Source organism: Neoarius graeffei, chromosome 1, assembly GCF_027579695.1.
Source record: "Neoarius graeffei isolate fNeoGra1 chromosome 1, fNeoGra1.pri, whole genome shotgun sequence".
Classification (NCBI taxonomy): Eukaryota; Metazoa; Chordata; class Actinopteri; order Siluriformes; family Ariidae; genus Neoarius; species Neoarius graeffei.
The window spans coordinates 101557218-101582621 of record NC_083569.1 but is presented as its reverse complement, the minus strand read 5'-3'; the positions used below and the strand labels follow the sequence as shown (position 1 = coordinate 101582621).

At 41.5% G+C, this 25404-nt stretch overlaps 1 protein-coding gene across 1 annotated transcript in view; it reads left to right on the top strand.

Annotated features, from left to right (window-relative positions):
- The window catches only part of LOC132889372 (BTB/POZ domain-containing protein KCTD1), a 67402-nt gene extending 42791 nt beyond the window's left edge, over positions 1 to 24611 (top strand). Inside the window, exons 3-5 of the mRNA XM_060925782.1 lie at positions 7600 to 7744; positions 12702 to 13007; positions 23937 to 24611. Coding sequence (XP_060781765.1) covers positions 7600 to 7744; positions 12702 to 13007; positions 23937 to 24095 — 610 coding nt within the window. The 3' untranslated portion in view covers positions 24096 to 24611. The remainder of the gene's footprint in view (positions 1 to 7599; positions 7745 to 12701; positions 13008 to 23936) is intronic.
- The last annotated feature ends 793 nt before the right edge of the window (positions 24612 to 25404 follow it).

The window sequence follows — 25404 nt, the reverse complement described above, 5'->3', positions numbered from 1 at the left end:
AAAATAACAATAAAAATGCTCCGTTTCTCAAAATCCAGTGAATGTGGATAGAATAAAACAGTTATTCCACTCAATCTCATCGTACAAGGGTTATGCCAACCATCAGCTCATGTACGACCCGATTTCGTGGAATAACTGTTAAAGGGGAACTGAAGTCATTTTTAAACTTGCTTTATTTCTTAATTAACGTGCTATTCAGTTACGTTTTCGGTTTTAGTAACCTTATATTGTGACTCATATTGGCAACTAATTGCAATTAAATATTATATTTTTCGGCCTATTTGGTTTTTAGCCGTGTTGAATTTAGTTCCTTTGGTCCACGGCAGGCGTCGCTTATCCGCGCGATCTTCACGAGACTTCGAAACGTGAAGTGTCAGTGCCGCCATTTTGAAAACTGTTTTCCAAACGAAATATTGCACAAAAACAAGTTTAAATGACGATTACTGCCTACTTTTTAAAAATTTTCCTGATTGCTACCAAAACAAACAAAACTTCTGGCTTGATTACATCAGCATTTGAAAGAGGGCGCGCGTCTTTTGACAACCCCTGTGTCCAAAATCGCTCCCTACTCACTATATAGGGCACTATATAGTAGGGACGCCATTTTGTAGTGCTGTCCGAAACCTTAGTGAGGATTATTTACACCCTATATAGTGCACTCAAAGTATCCCACAATGCATCACGAAAAGTAGTGTACAACGATGCTCACTAACCAAAGCAATATATCCCATCATGCATTGCGGTCGCGCTGAAAGAAATCAAATTAAAAGTCTGAAATGTGATTTAATAAAAGGCAGCGGCGAAGAAGAAAGAAAGGATTCAGCCTTGATTTAAAAGAACTGAAAGCTGCAGGTACTTTGTATTGATTAATGTAGGAAATGCGCTCAGTATAATATGGATTTATCACAAAAACACACGCATGTGTTTATTATTTTGAAACCCACCAGCCGACTGATCTGGCACGTTTTAATTGTGCGACAGTATTGACGTAAATACCAGCGCGACGGACTAGTGTCCGAAAGCTTTTATTCATTTTACCAATGAGCTCGCTATATAGTCCTCTATCTAGTAATTCCCTATATAAGGAGTAGGGAGTAATGAACGAGTGAGCGATTTCAGACACAGGGTTGGTCACTTTGATTTCCGCTGTACGTTTTACTTCCATCCTACGATGTCTCGCACAGGTCTCAGCGAATCTCGTTTACGGCCATCACTTTGACATATGGACTGATATATTACATCGCGTATTTCAAACACTCATAACTTGCTATAGCAGCGACAAAACAGCGATCAAAAATGCAGTCCTGTATTTAATAAAATGAGATAAATAGAATTTTGATCAAAAAAATTTGCCTTCGGTTCTCCTTTAATTATTTAATTCATTTATTTAAAAAACTAGCTTCGTATCCACGTTTTAATCTCTTCTTCAGTAATTCTGTTATGTCATAAACGTAAGATGACTCATACGAAATGGATACGTTTAGTGTTCGCATGTCACTCTCGTTATTAACTCTGTGTCAGCATGATGTCATCTCGCTGTAGCGCCATGTCAAAGCACATTTATCAGAGATGATGCCGTTCACTCACATATATAGCCTCGGATCTCGTTGCCCAACATCATTTCATTTGAAGGCAACTTTCGAAAAAACCCCAGCTCATCAATCATATTTTAAAGCATGCTGCATTTCAATCAAAAGTTAAACATTATTCCTGCTGGTTAAAAAAAAAAAAAGATGTACAGTAACTGGCTAACATGCCTAAATGCCATGAAGGCCATAAGGCAGGATAGTACTTTTTTGTAAATTGCTTCCATGCCATCCAAAATCATCAACTGAAGGGTTTTTTTTTTTTGGTATGCCTGTTAGCTTTTGCTGGAAATGTTTAAGTCCGCAGAAAAAAAAAATTCTACACAAACAAAAAGGAGGTTGTTTGCAGCCGTAGCAGGCCACAGGATACGAGATCCATCTGGAGGCTGGGAGCCGGGGCGCTCAGGCCAGACCACAAGCTTAGCGCTAAGGCCAGGGGCCACTTTCTCAACCAGATGGCCCTTGTACCACCTTCATGCAGAGGGTCTAACTATTTTAATCAGATTTTTTTTTTGTAACTACAGCTATTTTAATCAAATGGGGTTTTATTGTTATTCCTCTATTTCGCTTGTATACATTAGAACCAAATGTCGTTCTTCCAGGACTATGGTGCAATACACACACCGTGTACACAAGACATGAAAATCTGTGAATCCAGACAAATATTGTGAATACCAGAGGGTTATGGAATCAATTTTGTGCCAAAATGTTCATACAATACTTTTGAAATATCAAACAAAAACGACAAATCAAAAAAGTAAAATTTTTTAGACTGGCAAACAAATTATTCGTGTAATCGTGCAAAATATCAGTCTATTACTCTTCAGAAACCTTTTATTTTTGTTCCGCGTCTTTCTCAGTTTTGTTTGACGTAATTTATTTTGGTTGCGATTCCAGCTTTCTCGTTTGCGCTCCCTGACTTTTTGCTTGCAGTTTTGGCACAAACTTCACGTGTGGGCGGGCTGTCCAGGAACGCATTCCCATTGGCTAACTTGTGTTTGACTGACAGCTACGCTCAGCCATTCCCTACTCGGATTCTGGCGGACTGTTTGACTTCAAGTCCACTCGATCCTTGTTTACCGTCAATGGATCGGTCACTCGTCAAACAGTCCGCCAGAATCCGAGTAGGGAATGGCTGAGCGTAGCTGTCAGTCAAACACAAGTTAGCCAATGGGAATGCATTCCTGGACAGCCCACCCACACGTGAAGTTTGTGCCAAAACTGCAAGCAAAAAGTCAAGGAGCACAAACGAGAAAGCTGGAATCGCAACCAAAATAAATTACGTCAAACAAAACTGAGAAAGACGCGGAACAAAAATAAAAGGTTTCTGAAGAGTAATAGACTGATATTTTGCACGATTACATGAATAATTTGTTTGCCAGTCTAAAAAAAATTGACTTTTTTTGTTTTTTTGTATTTTGATTTGTCATTTTTGTTTGATATTTCAAAAGTATTGTATGAACATTTTGGCACAAAATTGGTTCCATAGAGGGTGTGCTTTAACTGGAAAATAATCAACGACAGGGTGTAGGAATCACAAAGCGTGTTGCTGTTACCACTCCAATGTCACAAAGTGTTTTATTCCTCTTACACCACAGCAATTTGCCAACAACTGCATTTTTTTATTCAATAAAAAACCAACATATCTTATTTTTATCTGTTTATAGTTACATTCAATGTTGTGAAATGTTTAAAACAAGCTAACGCACCTTGTTAAAAAACGCCTGTGGTGGAAAAGGAACAGCTGGGTGAATCCTGCAAACAAATATGCTAACAATCAAGCCTGTGATTGGTTCACTTGTTCAGTCCAAGTGTCAAAAAAAACTCACCATCTTTGATCCTTGATTTATTTAATAGTCCCATCTGCCGCTTTCATCTCATTTCCTTTTCCTTTTCTTGTTGTAAATATGGAATAATAAGCAGTTTTTTCTCTTCCTTGTGTTCCAGCGTTAGTTTATGGCTGTGTCCGAAATCACTCACTCGTTCACTACTCCCTACTCACTAGCTAGGGAATTCTATATAGAGTACTCAAGTTGTGGTCAGAAGTTTACATACGGTGATATGTCATCTTGGATATGAATGTCATGGCAATATTTGGGCTTTCAGTAATTTCTCTGAACTGTTCTTTTTCTGTGGCAGAATGATTGTACAGCATACAGCTTTAAAAAAAAAAACAACCTAGAAGTCGGTGCACAATTTTCTTTGGGTTTTCTGAAATCAACACAAGGTCAAAAGTATATATACAGGGTCAAAACTCACTTAGATTATTAATTCAGAGGTGCTGAAACTTCCAAAATGTCTCTTATCTTGCCAAGGTCGAGGTCTCTTAACTTCCTGTTAGTGATCATGATTGACTACAGCTGGTAGCTTCTCTGTGCCTTTATAAAAATGGTTTGTTTACAGCGCTCATTGGATTGACCAACACACAGTAAAATGGGAAAGTCCAAGGAGCTCAGTGCAGATCTGAGAAACAGGATTGCAGATGTACACTGCAAAAAATTGAAAACTGAATTTGAGGAGAATATTACTTAATACTAGTGAAATTATCTTGCTGCATGGACAGATATTTTTACTTGATAAGACATCTTAGAATAAGTTGGTTGCAATCTCGAACTAAGTTTAATAATCTCAGAATTGGTGTCTTGTATTCTTCTAATTGGAAATGTTAGATTGTTTCAACTATTTTCAAGATATGTTCACTTGCTAAAATATCATTTTTTGCAGTGTACACAACTCAGGAATGTCTCTTGGAGCCATTTCTAAACAACTGCAGATCCCAAGATCAGTTCAAACAATTATATGTTTGAATGTTATTATATTGTGAGGTGTAGTCACTTTGCCAAGCCACTTTGCTTCAAGAAAACCCAAACTGTCACCCTCAGCTGAAAGGAAATTGGTTCAGATGGTCAGGAACAACCTGGGAACCACCATGGCACAGCCCTGCCATGAACTGGAAGCTGATGGATCACTGTCTAGAGTTCAGTGAGTTTTATATCACCATGGACTAAGAGGCTGCTATCCAAGAAATAATCCCCTGCTCCAAAATTGACACCTTCAAGCTTAACTAAAGTTTGCAACTGACCACATGGACAAAGAAAAAGCCTTCTGGAGGAAAGCTGTATGGTCAGATGAGACAAAGATTGAGTTGTTTGGCCACAATGACCACCATGTACACAGGGACACTGTACCAGCTGGTGGTGGTGGTAGGATCATCATGCCCTGGGGCTGTTTTGCTGCCAGTGGAACTGGTTCATTGCACAAAGTGGATGGAATAATGAAGAAGGACTACCTCAGAATTCTTCAGCATCACCTCAAACCATTGGAAACTTGAACATGATTGGAAGTTACAACAGGACAATGAACCCAAACACATATCAGAGCTGGTTGTGGAGGATAAAGTAGGCTAACATTAAGCTGAAAACAAGCCCTGACTTCAATCCTATCGAAAATATATGGACCGTGCTTATAAGTCGAGTCCATGCCAAGAAAAAAACTTTAATTGAAATCTACCAATTCTACCATGAAGAGTCGTGAAATATCCAACCAGAATTCTGCCAGAAGCTTGTTCATGGGAAACAAAAATGTTTGGTCAACACTGCAAAAACCCGGCTTACAAAAACAAGAAAAAAAAGTAATAAAATTAGGAATATTTTACTTAAAATAAGCAAAATTATCTGCCAACAGAACAAGAAAATTTGACTTGGCAAGATTTTTAAAAAACAAGTAAATATATCTAGCTTTAGAAACCCCACAGATGTCTTAAAACTAGTGTATTTATACTAAAAACAAGTAAAGTTGTACTACTCATTTTTAACATGCTAGATACTTTGTCCCCCAACCAACAGTTTGACTATTTCATCTGGGCATACTGGTGTGCTCTGTTTAAGTAAGTGTTTATACCAACTGAGACCGCCAAATAAATCAAAATCAAAACAACAAACCAATCCATTTTGTCGCCTATATTTGTTGCCAGATTGACAATACAACAATTCATTTAATTTAATTATCTGTTTTGTGTTAGGAGATTAAAAGAAAGGATAAGATGCTTGAAATAAGAAATTCTGACTTTGACAAACTTGTCATGGTTAATATAACACCGATGAAATTATGGTAATTCTCATTTTAAGACAGAACTTACTCATAACCAGTAATAAAATCTCAGTAACAAGTTATAATACCTTATTAAGATAATTGAGGGAAAAAATGCTTAAAGTAAGTGAAATACTCTTACACAAAACCTGCCTGGAAAGGAGAATTATCTTGGCAGACAAATAACAAGCATATTTTGTCTTGATTTAAGATATTTAATCTTGGTTAGATTTTACTTTTTGCAGTGAAGGTGAATCTTGCCAAGAGACATTTTACCCAAATATTAGGTGTGCTGTATGTAAATTTCTGACCCTGTGTTGATTTCAGAAAACCTAAAGAAAATTGTGCACTGAATTCAATTTAAAAAAATAAAGCTGTATGCTGTACAGTCATTCTGCTGCAGAAAAAGAACAGTTCAGATAAATCACTGAAAGCCCAAATATTGCCATGACATTCATGTCCAAGATGACATTCATGTCACTGTATGTAAACTTCTGACCACAACTGTATACAGTGAGCTCATTGGTAAAATGAAAAAAACGCTTTCGGACACTAGTCCGTCATGCCATTATTTACATCATTACTGTTGCACAATCAAAACGTGCCAGTGGCTGGTGGATTTTCAAAATAATAAATAAATGCATGTATTTTTGTCATAAATCCATATTATTTCCCACATTAATAAATACAAAGTACTTTGTGTCTGCTGCATCTATCAGTTCTTTTAAATCAAGGCTGAATACTTTCTTTCTTCTTCGCCGCTGCCTTTTATTAAATCAAATTTGAGGCTTTTGATTAATTCCTCGCTCTGCCCTGTAACTTTCATTCTTTTATTTTATGTCTTATTATATTTTAGCTTATTTCCCCCCTATTCTCTTACTATTTTTAATTGTACTTGAATACCCGTTTATAATGTGTTTCTTCCTCCGTCCATTCACCCCAACACATTTTTTTTCTTTCAGCGTGATCGCAATGCATGATGGTATACATTGCTTGGTTAGTGACCATCGGTTGTCCACTACTTTTCACGGTGCATTTTGGGATACTATGAGTCCACTATCTAGGGTGTAATATTTCTCACTATACATTCGGACAGCACTACAAAATGGCAAACTCACTATATAGTCCACTATATAGTGAGTAGTGAGTGATTTCGGACACAGGGTATGTACTTGAAGCAACTCCTGACTTGATCCTGTGGACACTTTGAACCGAGCAAGCTATGACAACCAGTACCAAATGGGCAGAAAGAAATGCACACTTGTAAGCTCACAAAGGTGGTGGCATCTTCGTGGATCCCTTGTTGATGTTGTCTCCATGCTCGGGATCTATTCATATCAGTCACAGGTCAATCCTGGACGGGGTTTCTGTTAATCTGGATCCTATCCCAGGAACGTTGGTGGTGAAGATGGATGGATGGATGGATCCATTGATCGATCCTGAGGGAAATTGCAGAAGCATTTATACACTGAATCAGACCTAGGGGCAATTTAAAATCACCCTACTATACCCTACTTTTGGAGGAAATCCGTGATCCTGGAGGAAACCCATGCTGACAAAGCAGAGGACATGCAAAACTGTATGCAGACACAGGAATCCAAGCTCAGTGTTGAACCAGGGACCCTGGAGTTTTGAGGTGGCCATGCTACCTGCTACACCAACCAAAAAAATACCACATATCTACTCGAATGAGGGCATTCTTTTTATTGACCGTCAAATCTAGCAACTAAAAATATGCATTTGATGTTTAAGGCCTGCATCAGCCATGAGTCTGATGCTCATTATCGCAATGGTGTATCTCTCTTAAAAATAAAATCAAGATGAACATGGCATTTCAGTGTGTGCTGATCATTACTGGAGCAATTTCTTTTTAACCATCTCTCTCTCCCTCTCTCTCTCCCTCTCTCTCTGTGTCTCGGAGCAGAATTGGCCGTCTTTTCGATGGCACGGAGCCCATTGTTCTGGACAGCCTGAAGCAACACTACTTCATCGACAGGGACGGTCACATGTTCCGCTACATCCTCAACTTCCTCAGGACGTCCAAACTCCTCATCCCTGACGACTTCAAAGTGAGCAAGAGAGAGAGAGAGAATGAGATCTGGGGTCAATGATGTGTCCCAATCATATATATTATCTAAAGCTTTGCTTCCACTGATGGATGCAGCCATTACAAGAGTAGCTGATGTCAAATGTTATGATCTATTGAGCACAATGCACAGATGGTGAGAACAAGCTTTCATGACACAGAATTTGCTGAACAGAACGTAGTCAGTGAAACAATACATATGCACAACGCCGTGTACAGCAAACACTCAGTGTTCTGTAATCAGACGTGCTTTTGTTCTCGCCATAAAACACATTTGCATTCCAGTGGCCTGCTCTTGTGTGTCATTTGGCCCTTAATTACAAATATGCCTTGGGAGAAAACAAATAATCCCATTATCTGATGGTCTGTCCATGGGGAAACTATGTCAGCTAAAATAAGCAAAGACTCCAGAGTGGCTCTGGTTCACAGAAAGGCTACATTTATTCAGAGATTCTTGGAGAGTTCGTGGCTATTATGTTGTTGTTTAATCGCCGCACAGTTACAGTGGTTTTTGTGTCTTGTTTTCATAGGTATTAAGCATGTTGCATTTCTTGTAAGTAAGTGATTCACTTTTGCTGATTGTACCCCAACACTGTTAAATTCTCCAATCTGATTGGTTAGTAGTTCCAGCTCCAGGCTTGTTTGAATGTTATTGTTTCTATCGTAACAGCTAAACCACAGGGACTTCCTACAGCAGATGCTTCACATAATCTTAGAAGAATTACAATAAATATATTGCGGCATGAGGGTGGTGTAGTGGTTAGCACTGTTGCCTCACAGCAAGAAGGTTCTGGGTTCGAGCCCAGTGGCTGACGAGGGCCTTTCTGTGTGGAGTTTGCATGTTCTCCCCGTGTCTACGTGAGTTTCCTCTGGGTGTTCTGGTTTCCCTCACAGTCCAAATACATACAGGTTGGGCTAATTGGTGGCTCTAAATTGACCATAGGTATGAGTGTGACTGTGTTTTAGCCCTGTGATGACTTGGTGACTTGTCTAGGGTGTACCCATAGTTAGCTGGGATAGGCTCCAGCTTGCCTGCATCCCTGTACAGGATAAACAGTTAAGGCCAATTTATGCTGACAATGCAGTTCTCGCAGATGGTGTCGCAGATGGCGTCTGCGTAGCCCCCCCCCTTCGCAGACGCTCTGCACGCACCTCCCAAAAATTGTGACCACCGCAGAAGCCTCGCAGACAGCGTCGCAGAGAAGAGGGCTCTGATTGGTCCACTCTACATCCACTGTACACGCACTTCCGCTTCCCTACTTTCCCGGTTTGGTTTGTTTTCACTACCGCCATTTTTAAAAACACGAGCGAAGATGGAGCAGCACGAAGAGCGGTTGATCGAGGAAGTGAGGAAGTACGTACATCTATATGACTCCAGTTCTAGTCATTATAAGTAACCAGAGGATAAACACTCCACTAACCACACCCACCAACTACTCCTAGCGATTTCGCGACTTCGCGCCCCCTTGCGTTGTGGCAGTGAATAACATCACGCACGCCTATTACTCCCCGCTCAACGATAAATTACAACTGTCTGCGAAAAGCTATCTGCGAAAGCCTTGTCGCAAGAGCATGCAGAGGCCCTTACAGGTAATGGATGGATGGATATTGTGGCAATCGCTGCCTGTCACCATCCTCATAGTTGAGGGTCAGCAATCCAGGAAGCCATTCTACAAATTTCACAACTAGCTTCCATGGATTCTCTTGGGTGATTATAGCACACCAAAGGAACCCAAACCCTTATCTGCTGGCAGGGTACACATTCACACCAATGGGCAATTTAGAGTAGCCAATTGAACTAACCCACATGTCTTTGGACTCTGGGAGGAAACCTACACAGACACGAGGAGAACATGCAAACTCCACAAAGAAAGGTGTCTGTGAATATTCTCATTCATCCAGGTCATAGTTACCTCAAGGAAACTGAATTGAACACAACTGGACTTGGTTCAGGCTTTAAAGATGCTTGACCTCTCATCTAAGAGGCTTCATCAGTTCACTTCATCAGCTTGTCTGACTAGACTGGGTTAGTCTGACCAACTGGTGTGAGTACACAGTTAATTAACCTCTGTGGAGTCATTCTCAAGGCCACTGATGTCAACCCAGATGAAGGTTTGGGTCTTTCTGGTGTGAAACAATGATATCAGAGGCCTTGAGAACAACTCCACAGAGGGTAATTACCTGGGTACTCACCAGGCTTGTAGTACTCGAGTCCAGGACTTGGACTCGAGTCCAAATCATGCCCTAATTTTAAAGGAACAGTCCACTGTACTTCCATAATGAAATATGCTCTTATCTGAATTGAGACGAGCTGCTCCATACCTGTCCGAGCTTTGCGCGACCTCCCAGTCAGTCAGACGCAGTCAGACGCGCTGTCACTCCTGTTAGCAATGTAGCTAGGCCCAGTATGGCCAATGGTATTTTTTGGGGCTATAGTTAGATGCGACCAAACTCTTCCGCGTTTTTCCTGTTTACATAGGTTTATATGACCAATGATATGAAACAAGTTCAGTTACACAAATTGAAACGTAGCGATTTTCTATGCTATGGAAAGTCTGCACTATAATGACAGGCGTACTAACACCTTCTGTGCGCTTCGGCAGCGCATTGATATCTGAGCTCCGTATCAATGCGCTGCCGAAGCGCGCAGAAGGTGTTAGTACACCTGTCATTATAGTGCGGACTTTCCATAGCATAGAAAATCGCTACGTTTCAATTTGTGTAACTGAACTTGTTTCATATCACTGGTCATATAAACCTATGTAAACAGGAAAAACGCGGAAGAGTTTGGTCGCATCTAACTACAGCCCCAAAAAATACCATTGGCCATACTGAGCCTAGCTACATTGCTAACAGGAGTGACAGCGCGTCTGACTGCGTCTGACTGACTGGGAGGTTGCGCAAAGCTCGGACAGGTACGGAGCAGCTCGTCTCAATTCAGATAAGAGCATATTTCATTATGGAAGTACGGTGGACTGTTCCTTTAAGGACTCATGACTTGACTTGGACTTGACCACTAATGACTCAGACTTGGACTCGGACTCAGACTCATGCATTAACTGCATTCGGACTCGTAAATCGGAGACGAGGACTCTGATTTTTTCTTTATTTTTTATAACATGCCATAATAATTTGGCATAAGATATTTATATCTACATTAATTTTTATACTAATTTTATGCAAGAGAATGCACATTCACCTAGTAATACATTATGTTCAGGAACAAACTAACGTTAACGGTGCTAAAATGCCTGGAGAGAAGCCCCTAGGATTGTCATCTTTGCTTATACAGACTTCTCGTGCAGTGGGAAAAAAATGCCCTGCTATGTGTTCCACATGTAGAAGAACTATCGAGGAGACAATGGGGACAACCTCGAAATTCAATTGTCATTTGGCAAGACTCCACCCATAGAAGAAAGTGATACAATATGTTCATTGCTCTGTTTATAGCGGGGCTTGCTTGCTGACCAATGAACTAGCTAGTGTTAACCCTCTCTCATGTTATTTGCCCTGTTGATAGTGATAGAGACTTGCTGAGTGATGAACAAGCTTTTTATCTGTAGCCTATTAACTAAAATGGGGCAGTCAAGCAGTAACGTTAGTCCAACACAGTAGCAGGGACGGTTTCACATAAAGGCAGCAACAGCCACCATCAAATGGTGCGGTTGGAGTCTTGTTCTACAATTCGACTCAAAATTTTCTTTAATGACTTGGACTTGACCACTGGGGACTCAAGACTGGACTCAGACTCAAGGTTTAGTGACTCGACTACAACACTGGTACTCACACCAGCTGGTCAGACTAGCCCAATCTAGTCAGACAAGCTGATGAAGCCTCTTGGATGAGAGATGAAATGTCTTCAAAGACTTAAAACCAAGTCCAGTTGCATTTGATTCAACTTCCTTGAGGTACACAAAGAAGGCTCCCATCAGCCATGAGGTTCGATCCTGGAACCATCTTGCTATGAGGTGCCAGTGATAACCACTGCACCACCATACCACCCTGCTGTGATATATATAACAGTTATATAAGTATGGTGGCATTTTCTATGAGGAGATTTTTGGAAGGAGTCTCCAGTGTAAGAGATTTGTACAAATCAGGGGTAACACTAAGTCTTCAGGACAGAAGTTTGCCTTCTTGGTCAGAAACTGCATTATGCTTTATCTTTTTTTTTGTTAAGAGAGGAATAAAGAGGGTAAGGAAATTTTTATCAAGCTGCTACAGTACGTAACGCAAGTGATACCAGGAACTAATTTGTTTCACAGATGTTTACATTTACTGTAACTCAAAATAGAAGTTAGAAGGACAAAGTAGAGGAAAACAAAATTGCATCCATCCAGCAGGGGTCCCCCTCCTAAACCATCTATTTGTTGTAGTATCATCGTTGACGTGTTCGGTTACCATAGAAACTGTCAATAAACTGAGGCTGTGGCTTAGCTTGAATTTACATCCATCATACAGTAGTTCAGGACTAACTCTCGCGGTTACCAGTGGACTAGCCCTCCACTGTAACCCTAGCTGTATAGTAGGCGAGAGGCTGAGGGCTAAAGAAGCGTAGATTGGTGTTGCCCAATGAGCCTTAAGGGCCTGGTTAGTACTGGGACGGGATGACCAGGTCCTGGCATGGGAAGAACTTTGACTTTTTTTTTTTTGATAGTTCATGACTGAACATAAACCTCGATGTCATGGTTTCAACCTCACATTTCCTTCACGCAGCTCCCCTCTTGTGATAAGTTGACATCTGTGATCCAAATTGCCCTTGTGACGGATTCTGAATTAGCAAACTAGTTGCATGGAATATCCTTGAGATGTACGTTGGGCTAACTTAACTTGGAAGTGTGTGCTATGCAAGACGTCTTGTTGCTGCAACCAGGATAAGAGCCATGTACAGCCCTCTTTTGTTTACTGATCTAAGATGTTCTTTCTGATTGTCCATGCAGGACTTCAGTCTGCTATATGAGGAGGCACGGTATTTCCAGCTGCAACCAATGCTGGTAGAACTGGAGCGTTGGCGTCACGAGCGGGAGCTCAACCGAATCTCATGTCCATGTGAGTGTGTGGTGGTGCGGGTGGCGCCTGACCTTGGGGAGCGCATCACACTGAGCGGAGACAAAGCCCTCATTGAGGACATCTTCCCAGAGATTGGAGACGTCATGTGCAACTCGGTGAATGCTGGCTGGAACCACGATTCCACACACGTCATCCGCTTCCCATTAAACGGCTACTGCCATCTCAACTCTGTTCAGGTAAAAGTGTGGCCTAGACCACTAACTAAACATTTGATCATGGTCCAGCTGTATTATCCAATCAGGAAACTTTTTTGCAATGACCTTAATGAAGTAAGAGTAGAATTATTATGGAAGCTTTGGCAAGATCGTTGACCTTTGACCAAAACTTCCATTTCCATTGTTGCTGAAAATGCCTCAAACAGCACTGAGTCTTCTCCGATAACATTTTATAAGGTTGGAGATACAGAGCAGGGCATCTAAGACCATTCCTCTTTACACAATCTCTCCACATCATCCAGGGTCCTTGGCCCTCTCTTGTACTCTCTCCTCTTCAGCTTCCACAGGTTTTCACTGGGGATCAGGTCAGGGGACTGAGATGGCCAGGGCAGAAGCTTGATTCTGTGCTCAGTGAGCCATTTTTGTGTTGATTTGGACATATGCTTCGGATCATTGTCTTGCTGGAAGATCTAATGATGACCTGGTTTTATTTTCCTAGCAGAGGCAGCCAGATTCTCATTTAAAATGTCCTGGGATTTCATGGAGTCCATGATGCCATGGACCCTAAAAAGGTTTCTAGGGTCTTTGGAGGAAAAACAGTTCCAAAAGATCACAGAACCTCCATTATATTTTACAGTTGGGATTGGGTTCTTTTCATTATAGTCATCCTTCTTGTTACACCAAACCGACCTCAAGTGTTTATAGAGATCTTGCAGTCACGTGACCGGAAAGTACACAACCGCCATCTTGTCGGTCAAAAACACCGCTGAATACTGCTGCACTCATGTACAGAATGGATCAATTTCAACCGACGGACTACACAGCTCATTTTTCTAATGAACAGATAACTAAATATATGTCTAAAATAAACGATCTACAGATTAGTGACCCTTATGGCTTACCGGACGGAGTTTTCACGACCGGATTTTGAACTGCCAGCGGAATACCCAGACGTGTATAATTACCTCATTAACTTTCCCTCTCTGTTCAGTGGTGAAGCACTGCATGCTTATAAATCTCTGGACAGTTATCTTTACAGAAATTCAGGATTTGTCAGCGACTCAGATGTGGCATCTTGTAAACAAGAATCCTCATTGGATGGGTAAGTCACTTAAGTATTACTAGTACTGCACTGACCAGCCGATTATAGAATAGAATAAGGTAATTCCAGCTGTAATTCCAAATCGTCCATCTTGTTTACATGGATCTGGCGTTGGAGAGATAGAGGCTTAGCAGTGGAGATTTGAGTGGCTGTTTTCTGAGCTTAGTCAACAGGCCGGCTCTGCCTGCAGCCTCGCTTTTGCTTCCGCTCCCGGCGCCGCCTCCTTCGCTTTGCCTCCGATAACAATCCACGGAGACCCCACTGGTCTCGCTATCTCGTCCGGAATGTTGTGCATGCGATGGAAATCGCTACAAACCGTCATTTTCTGCTGGAAACCAATGTCCAGTAAGTCCATACGGTTGTAGTGGATATTGAAGTCCGGTACAGATGAACAACACGCAAAAATACACACAAAAAACATAAACGTGCACAGGTAGGGAGAGCTTGTAGCCGCAGCCGTTGTAGTAGAATTGTATATAGTAGGGTTTTCCAGAAGAAAAGGTAGAAGCAGAAGTAGAACCAGAAGTAGAAGGCGGAATATGGCGTTTGACCGACAAGATGGCGTCTGTCACAATCTGGATCGGCTGTGACATCACATGCAAGTGCTCCATTGAAAAAAAAAGCCGTAGAACACAGTCCAGTCAAAGTTGTAGTAGCGTTTCACAAACTTCAGGCGCTTATGTTTGTGGTTAACTGACAGAAAAGGCTTTTTTTTCTGGCAAACGTAAATAATCTGTTGGTATGGAGGTGGAGTCTGATGGTGGGTTTGGAGATATGGAAACCCCAAGATTTTACTTTTTCTTGTAGTTCACCAACAGTGATCCTTGGGAATGTTTTTTGTCTCTCTTACCCTCCTCCTCACTGTATGTGGGGGCAAAATAAACTTGGATCCTCTTCCAGGGGAGTTTATAACAGTTCCAGTTGGTTTCCACTTTATTATTGCCCTAACAGTAGAAATGGCCATTTTCAGGCGAGTAGCTATTTTTAATAACCATTCCCTGACTTATGAAGGTCAACAGACTTCTCCCTCATTTAGTTTGTATGTTCTCTTATCTTTCCCATGTTGACGTTGAGGGAATTTGGCCTCTGTGTCACCTCATATTTGTTCCCCAGTTAATCAGGAAGTCATGGATTACAGCGTAAAAGTTCTCACACACTCCACTCAACTCAATTTCAATTATTATTTCAATTAAAGGTGGCTTTTTCTCTTTTTCACTGTGAGATGAAGCTGCTTCACCAAAAGGTGGATTTGTTTCTCACCCTTTTTCTTTACAAGGGGGGACAATAATCATGGAAGTCTCTGTAGCTAGCATTACCGTAGCTGTTAGCTTGAGCTGGTTTGCTGTACTCTTGCTAAGCTCTTGCTAAATGACATCACTACCTGTATTAGCACCATGATTTTAAGGCTAGTTAGTTAAAACACGTGTATATCCTTCTTTATTTAGCCGTGATTGTTGTCTGCTGAGATGTAGCTTACAAAACTGTTGTTGTGAACAGTGGTTACGTTAGACTTTTTCATTGTCCGTCATTTTGACGGACAGGGTCGTAAAAATTCCGTCATTGTCCATTATTATCTGTCATTTTATTTTAACTTTTAAATGACAATGTATATAGGCTGTAAATGCTATATATTTAATAACTTGTGTTTTCATGGACTCATTTTCATTTAAAAATTAATTCACAGAACAAGCTTGTATTATTTAATCATTTATTTATGTATTTATGATGCAAAAAGATGAACAGAGATTCTGACGTTCGGTCACTTGTGAACCCATTTTCCCTCCGCTAAAAACATTGCGGCTGTTGTGCCTTAACGGGCATATGAACAATGTTATTTTACAACGTAGCAAGACAATTGCAGTTAAAATATGAACAGTCCACTACAACGATTTAAGTGACAATCTAATTTGACCTGTTTGCGTGAGCTCAAACCTTCCTTCTGGCCCGCATGGATTTAAATTGGGAGCTCGCTTGTGCATAATCAAAGTCGTCAATGGAGACCGCTGCCGAGGCAATTGTCATTAAATTTTGCGTTTTTGCCTCGGACAGACGACTTCTCATTGACGTTTTAATTTTATTCTGAAGGCTGAACCCGTGCTCTGCTGCGACACTGGAGACTGGAATAACCAGCGCCACTTCAGCCAAAGTTCTGAAGTCGGGAAAATTTCTCCCAGGGAAGTGATCAGAAGCCGGCAAGAGCCTCTGAAAGTTGGATTTCCCGACCCTGCTAGTACTCTCTTCATAGGGAGGAAATCCTGCAGCATGCGGTCTTTCTGCACCAGTGGTGCAGCTGCACCCCGCGGTGACCTGTAGTGGGCTGACACGGAAGGTCTTAAATAAAACGAAGTTATGTTTAAATGTTAGTTTGTCTACCCGTGCTCTCATTAAAATGATAGTTTAGCAGATATTCGAGCAGTGATGTTCCTAAGCTTGCTGGGGAAGAATACAATAAATCGACATTTGTTTCATTTTAAAAACAAGAAAACAACTAGCAAAAATGGCGTGTCTTCTGCAGAGGAGGGAAACATTAATACATCTCACTGTGCTAGTGGTTAGAGAAGTCAGAGCGCAGTCAGGAGCGCGATGGGGGGAACAGCCTTGCGCAGTGGCTACACATCAAGACTGCCGCAACGTCGGCTCAGATTGAAAGTGTGACGGCAGTGAAGACTATGTATACTGTATGTGAGAAAACTCTGCCACAACTTGCCAATCATTTCAATTGTGTGTTTCATTATGTTTTATTATTGTTATTATTAGGCTATTATCGTTATTGGTAATGGTAACGGTAAACATCCGTCAAAATGACCGACGGCCTTCAGATTTTTCCGTCATAGCTAAAAAAAATCCGTCAATGACGAACAATTGTCGGTTAACGCGACCTATGGTTGTGAATGCAGGCTTTCAAACCATTTTTTCAAGTTTGTTACGTAAAAGTTTGTTAGGTGTGTGACTGCATTTATCTCATCTCATCATCTCTAGCCGCTTTATCCTTCTAAAGGGTCGCAGGCAAGCTGGAGCCTATCCCAGCTGACTACGGGCGAAAGGCGGGGTACACCCTGGACAAGTCGCCAGGTCATCACAGGGCTGACACATAGACACAGACAACCATTCACACTCACATTCAATTTAGAGTCACCAGTTAACCTAACCTGCATGTCTTTGGACTGTGGGGGAAACTGGAGCACCCGGAGGAAACCCACGCGGACACGGGGAGAACATGCAAACTCCACACAGAAAGGCCCTCGCCGGCCCCGGGGCTCGAACCCAGGACCTTCTTGCTGTGAGGCGACAGCGCTAACCACTACACCACCGTGCCGCCCTGCATTTATTATTATACTTATTTATTTATTTACTTGTTTTGGTATGAAGAAGCTTTGGAGAGAGGTTTTGTTTGGATTGAGGACATTTTTACACTGGCTTTAAATTTGTGTTAGTTTAAAAAAAAGTTGTTGTGGGTTTTTTTTTTTTTTGGGGGGGGGGGGGGGGGGGCATTACTTTTGTTTTCCCATAGTATTCAATTTGCAAGGTTTTGCATATTGTACACATCTCAAAATATACTACAGTGTTTCAGTTACTGTTACCACCACAATGTTGATTATTTTTAGGGTTGTTGTTTTTTTTTAATATTGCATTCATGTGTAACCAAGGGAGTGAGATGTGAAATTAACAGTAGTAGTATGCATGTACACACACACACACACACACGCGCTACCAGGTAGTCCTCAGGCACAGCCCCTAATCCTGTTTGGTTATTAAAGTGAGCCCGTAGTGGATGCTGTATCTGAGCCTAATGGTGTGTGTGTGTGTGTGTGTGTGTGTGTGTGTGTGTGTGTCTGGAGGGTGATGCAGAGGAGTGAGACCTTTGTAGTTTTGGCAGGGGGTTGCAGGCAGCCTGGAGTGACTGGAGCTTTGGGGGGTTGGAGGTTCAGGCTCTGAGAGTTTGTGTTTCCATGCTGCACAGTCTCGACTCCCTGAGGCCTTTTGATGGAATGTGATGATTGTGGACCCACAAGGACATGAACAAGACATAAAGACACAAGCACCCATACAAAAGCATAAACTCAGCCTGTTTTAATACATTTTTAATGTTCTTTTTTTAATAATGTGGAGGGAAATTATAGATTTGCTATGATTTTCTTGTAATTACTCTTAGGAAATATCTTTAACCAATCAACATAGTCTACCCTAGCGCTGTATCTCATGTCTACACTTGCTGTGTTCCTCTGGCTCTGCGCAGTTGGGCGGCATGGTGGTGTAGTGGTTAGCATGGTCGCCTTACACCAAGAAAGTTTGGGGTTCGAACCCAGTGGCCGGCAACGGCCTTTCTGTGTGGAGTCTGCATGGGTTTCTCCGGATGCTCCGGTTTCCCTTACAGTCCAAAGGCCTGCAGTTAGGTTAATATGGGACGGTCTTGGGCTGAGGTGCCCTTGAGCGAGGCACCTAACTCCCAACTGCTCCCCGGGTGCTGTTAGCATGGCTGCCCACTGCTCTGGGTATGTGTGTGTGCTCCATACCTGTCAACTTTGAGGTTTGAAAAAAAGGGATATTTCCCAGATTTTTAACTCAAAATAAGGGAAAATTTCAGAAAGTCATACCCTTCACCAAAAGTGGGTGTGTAGTTGAATGGGGGGCAATTTTCTATCTAGTATTTGTGATTTCCTGTACTCTGGTGCATGTTGGTGATAGCCAAGACCCAAACTCAATATGCTTATGGTTTATAGAGTGCATTTGCGAATAAACTATACATTTATTTTTATTTGCTTTCAGTGGTACCAGTTATTTCCCAAATTAAGGGCTAAAATACGTATCTTATGTTAAAATAAGAAAGGTCATTATATAACCAGTCAATAAATTCAATTCCATTGCAATTTATTATGGTTTTACCATAGTCATGGCCTCGGAACACTAACTAGATAGATAGATAGATAGATAGATAGATAGATAGATAGATAGATAGATAGATAGATAGAGTAATAAAGAGTAATAAAGAGTAATAAAGAGTAATATAAAATATTAAACCAAGAGTGATTTAAAATGGGTAATTTTCAGATAGAAAATAAAATAGACAATGAGTGGATAAAACAGTTAATACACCAATTAGTTTACACTAGGCTATTTATGAGGTCTTAGCCAGGGCATACTTAATGTAAACATGTGTAGCTTACCTTTGATTATTTGGGAGGCTTTCGTTTTCTCCATGGAAAATTTCTTTGCGATGGAAGAGTCTGGGAACATTCCAGCCACGCACTTGTTGAACTCATCAAAGAAAGAGAGGCTAATGTTTTTCTTAGCTATTAGCATCGCCATCTTCACCTCAGACCTAATCAGTGTTGCCAGATACTGCTGACGTTTTCCAGCCCAAAATATGTTCAAAACCCGCCAAAATGCACTTGAAACCGCCCAACTTGGGCGGGAAACCGCCCAATCTGGCAACACTGGACCTAATCACTTGTTCAGCCTCGCCTCTGGACGTAGTTCTGTAATTACTGATGCCTGAGAGGGCGGGGACGTGAATTCATGGCCCGACTTCCTGCTGTAAACTCCTGTCAGACGCGCGTCATGAATTCTGGACCTACCGACTTTTTTATATTGTGAAAATACGGGACTTTTATATAATGTCAAAATACGGGATATTTTCGGGAAAATAAAAAAATGGGAAGACAGCGGGAAATAAGTCAAAATAAGGGATTTCCCGGGAAAAACGGGAGGGTTGACAGGTATGGTGTGCTCATTGCTCACGTGTGTGTTCACTGCTTCAGATGGGTTAAATGCAGAGAGGAAATTTCACAAGTGTGTGATGAATAAAGTTGTGCTTTCTTTCTTCTTTTGCTTTCTTTACACACACCGGCCACTTTAATAAGAAATTCTTGTTGATTCTAAGTTTCCTGTTCTTGGCTGCAGGAGTGGAACCCAGTGTGGTCTTCTGTTCTGCTGTTGCACGCTAAGATACTTTTCTGCTCACCACGGTTGTACAGAGTGATTATATGAGTTCCTTCCTGACAGCTCGATCTATTCTATCTGTCCATTTTCCTCTGCCCTCTCTTATCAACAATGCGTTTGTTTCCACCCACAGAACTGTCGCTCACTCACTCGATGTTTTTTTGTTTTTTGCACCATTCTGTGTAAACTCTAGAGACTGCTGTGTGTGAAAACCCCAGGAGAAATCTCAGCAGTTTCTGAAATACTCAGACCAGTCCATCTGGCTCAAACCAACACACTTTCATGTGACAGTGAAAGAAAGTCTCACTTTGAGATCACAGTTTTTCCCGTCCTGATGTTTGAAGTGAACATTAAAGTGAACGTAACGCCTCTAAACCCCACTCTTTTCCTTGTGCAAAGCAACAGTCATTATGTTGATTGACCATGTGTTTTCGAACCATAGCTGATCCAAAAGGCCATAAATTAATGGAAAATCAATAAGATCAGCCGATTTTCACAGAATCTGCCGAGACTGAACCGGAAGATCCCGAAGGGCTGCATGACGGCACACGTGTAACAATCCACGTACCAATTTCATTCCCGTGCGCAGCAGTGGTTAGACCAGTCTCGATACGGAATCACGTTTTGGAGAGAATTCAGAAAGTGATTGGGATTCTTATACGTCGGATGAAGGGGCAGAAGATTATTAAGGATATTCTGGAGTAAACGGTTATCTTTTCGAGCCCCCAAGACAAGAAACTGCCCGTTCACGACAGTCTTCCTCTGTAGCGCGTGCAAGATGGAGAGATGGATAGATAGAGAGGGAGAGGTGCAGAACGCAGTGGTTACCTTTCATCATGTCTTCCTGAACAAAACTAAAAACAAATCGAGTCTTACAATATTGCAGTCTGAGAGCATTTAACATGTTTCAGTTAATAATTAATGATGATGATTGCGTGCACATTTTTCTTCCTGATAAAGTGCGTCAAATATGATAAGATCGGATGTCGCAAGTGTGTAAATGTTGCTCATCATCCTGCATCTGGTGCACTGTGTGTGTGTGTGTGTGTGTGTGTGTGAGATAATCGGGGAATCGACGAACTGTCCAAATGTCAGATCAAATGTTATTTATTAAATAAATGGGTTTCTTTTTGCACCAATAATTCCCATGTGAACATCCAAATGCAACTCGGCACTTTCACATCGTTATTTTTGTAAGATTCCTACAACAATATTCAATCTCAGCGAGTAAACAAGCACGGAGTCAGATGAACGGAAATGACCCATATCACCGGAGTTCCATGTGTGACGTCATGCAAGATTAGCCCTGGGGCAAGGCTGCCTTTTTCCGGGATCCGGAAGCCGCGATTTATTGATAGTTTTGTGGTTGATGATAAAATAACAAATAATTAATATTATGGGGAGGCACGGTGGTGTAGTGGTTAGCGCTGTCACCTCACAGCAAGAAGGTCCGGGTTCGAGCCCTATGGCCGGCGAGGGCCTTTCTGTGTGGAGTTTGCATGTTCTCCCCGTGTCCGCGTGGGTTTCCTCCGGGTGCTCCGGTTTCCCCCACAGTCCAAAGACATGCAGGTTAGGTTACCTGGTGACTCTAAATTGAGCGTAGGTGTGAATGTGAGTGTGAATGGTTGTCTGTGTCTATGTGTCAGCCCTGTGATGACCTGGCGACTTGTCCAGGGTGTACCCCGCCTTTCGCCCGTAGTCAGCTGGGATAGGCTCCAGCTTGCCTGCGACCCTGTAGAACAGGACAAAGCGGCTAGAGATAATGAGAGAATTAATATTATTTTCCCCCTGCTTTATTAATTCATTTTGGTTGTTACTAATGATGTACTGTATATTCATTTTAAAGCCTTACAATAAGGCATTACATACACTTTAAATGAAGCTCTTGATTTGTATCTGCATGATTTTATGCATCAAGGGATCGGCTGATTAGATAACCACATAAAACAGCAGGTGGATATGTGGGTGTCCCTAATAAAGTGGCCAGTGTGTGTATATATATATATCATTTGAATGCTTACACTTTACATTAAAGGGGTTGTTTGCAAGTTTAAAGCCCTCTGCTGCATACAAGGAAAAGTGCAATGATGATGAAAACATTGACAAGCCTTTAACACACCCTACCTCTATTCAACCTGCAGATGCTTTATGAGTTTCCTTTAAAGGAAAAGCAGTGGAGCTGTGTATCTCTGTTCCCAGGTGGAGGCGGAGCTAATTTCCGAGCAGGAAAAATGTGACAGATGCTTGAAATTTAAAAAAAAAAAAAAACAGGAAATAGATTCACTGCTTTGCAATACTTTTCTCACTAGACATGTTTCGTTTGCGAATGATTCGTGAGTCAAATTAACAGATCCGTATCAATCATTAGTTTATTTACAGTGGTGCTTGAAAGTTTGTGAACCCTAGAAACTTTGAGAGGAATCAGACTCAAAAGGGAACCCCCATCCTCATTTGGATGATAACAGATAGTGTGATTATAACAGTTTTAACATGTAGTCCTCAGCCATAGATGCATTACTGTAAGTGTCCAGAGTCATCTTCCAAGTGCGACTTTCAACTGTCCATATGGGGCCGTCCTCCACAGGAGTGATGTGATGAGACTCCAGACAGACGTAGGGCATCAGGATGGATCAGGCAGGTCCGAAGAGCAGAAGAGGTCAGCATTTTGATGTCAGGATTGACATGTAACTCAGAGGGATAGACAGAGTGTGTGTGTGTGGGGGGGGGAGAGAGAGAGAGACAGAGAAAACACAGGTTGTTAGGTATGCCCAGTGTCACCTGATGAGTAAGAAGAGTATACATTTTGCACTGAGTGCAAGCAGGGACTCCGGCAAAACTAACTATAACAGCATAACTAAAAGGGAAGAGCCAGAAGGTAACACAGGCATGAGGGAGGGGGACATAAAGCAGCAGCTACTACACCATCAACAAACGTGAGTGAGTGAGTGAGTGAGTGAGTGAGTGAGTGAGCTGACAGCATCCATACATCCCAGTTTACAAAAACACTATGCCTGAAGACCCTCCAGATCTACTCCTTTACCTAATAAAACTACTAACAACTATTCATGGTTGTCCTTTGGGTCCGTGGACCACTTTTGGTAGGTACTAACCACTGCATACTGGGAACACCCCACAAGATGTACCATTTTGGAGATGCTCAGACCTAGTCATCTCACCATCACAATTTGGCCTTTGTCAAAGTCACTCAGATCCTTACACTTGCCCATTTTTCCTGCTTCCAACACATCAACTTCAAGAACTGACTGTTCTCCATCCATCCATCCATCCATCCATCCATTATCTGTAGCCGCTTATCCTGTTCTACAGGGTCGCAGGCAAGCTGGAGCCTATCCCAGCTGACTATGGGTGAGAGGCGAGGTACACCCTGGACAAGTTGCCAGGTTATCACAAGGCTGACACAGAAACAAACAACCATTCACACTCACACCTACGGTCAATTTAGAGCCACCAATTAGCCTAACCTGCATATCTTTGGACTGTGGGGAAAACCAGAGCACCCAGAGGAAACCCACGCAGACATGGGGAGAACATGCAAACTCCACACAGAAAGGCCCTTGCTGGGCTCGAACCCAGACCTTCTTGCTGTGAGGCGACAGTGCTAACCACTACACCACCATGCCGCCCTGACTGTTCTCTTGCTGCCTTATATATCCCACCCCTTGACAGGTGCCACTGTAATGAGATAATCAATGTTATTCACTTCATCTGAGAGTGGTCATCATGTCCTGGTTGAGCGGTGTATGTTCTAGATACTTCGCTCTTTTGAAAAGTCTCACATATTTGATCATCAAGTTTTAGAAATATAACCATATGATAGTGTGTCAGTGTCCACATACAGGTGTGTATGTGTCTTTCTCCCTGTCTCACTATGTTGTGTTCGGTTGCAGGTCCTGGAGCGATTACAGCAACGCGGCTTCGAGATCGTGGGCTCGTGTGGTGGCGGCGTCGACTCGTCTCAGTTCAGTGAGTACGTCCTGCGGCGAGAGCTCCGGAGATCTCAGCGAGGACACCAGACTAACAGGATAAAACAGGAGCAGCTGGACTAGAACCCAACCCTAGAAACTGCCTCACAGACTTCCAAAAAATAAAAATAAAAAATGGGCCATGAAGAGAGCAGACATTTCAGCAGTTGCTGAGCTCTTTCGGACACTTGAAATATTTTGTTTTTTGTTTTTTAAGTGAACTTGAAGAGGAAAGCTTTTTTGGTGAAGATTTGATGTATATGACCTGTGATTACCTTTGGGAAGATCAGGACTGTCCAAGTGAGGACCTTGTTGCCATTTCCATACATTCAAAGCAAACGTTAAGACATCCTGTTCTGTTTGCAGTGCTATATACAATATATATATAAAAATATGCATATATTTTGCTATTTCATATAATTGACCCATGGATGTTTTTTTTTGTTTGTTTGGTTGGTTTTTTTGTCCACCCCGGAGTAATGTCATGAAAAGGTTTATTACACATCTCAACACATTGGGATGTTTTTTGTTTTTTTTAATTGTCATTGTTTCATAATATATCGTCCAAGCAAAGATTGTGTACTTTCGTTCAAATAAACTTCCTGATCATTTTCTGAAGTTAGTCATTAAAGATTGTCATGTGATACATTTTCCATACATGTTTACATTTACTCTATGATTATCAGATGAAATGTATCAAAAATTCAAATTTTAATCGCGATAAAACACCACTTATTTACTCTTAATTTATGATCGGATATGATGTTCATCTGCTATTTTCATTTGTAAGTATTTTTTTCTCTTTGGCCTCAAACCTCTTTTTGACTGAATTTGTAATTACATTAAATACAGGTTCCTTCTGAAAGCTGTCAAAACTGAGCAAGTCATTTTGGCAGAACGCCACGTCCGACTTCCTGAGTCACGAAGAATGTAGCAAGCAATTTTAAAATAAATCATCCAAAATCGTACTCATGCATCAGTCTTGCACTTATTGTACTATATCCAGGTAAAGAAATCTTAAAGGTAGACTGCCTTTCAGATTTTTCAAGTTTAGGTCATAAAAAGAATTTTCCTTGACACCCAATTATTTTTGTTTAGTGGACCGAAAGCTACTGAATTCGAATCACAGACGTCCAATTTTATTAGTTTTTTTTTTTAATAGAACAATTCATGAATTTAGGGCCATGTGGTCCTAAATTCTCCACTATTTTTTCCTGCTTCACCATGACCCAATTCAAGATACTACATCATGCATCACGTGGTGGGCTTTCCCCATTCACGCAAGACATTGTGGGATACAAATTTGAAACAGGAGAGAAAAATGGAGGATGTGAGTGTGCGAATGAAATGTGAAAGACCGACTACAGTAACAGAAAGCGAGAAGAAAAGACAT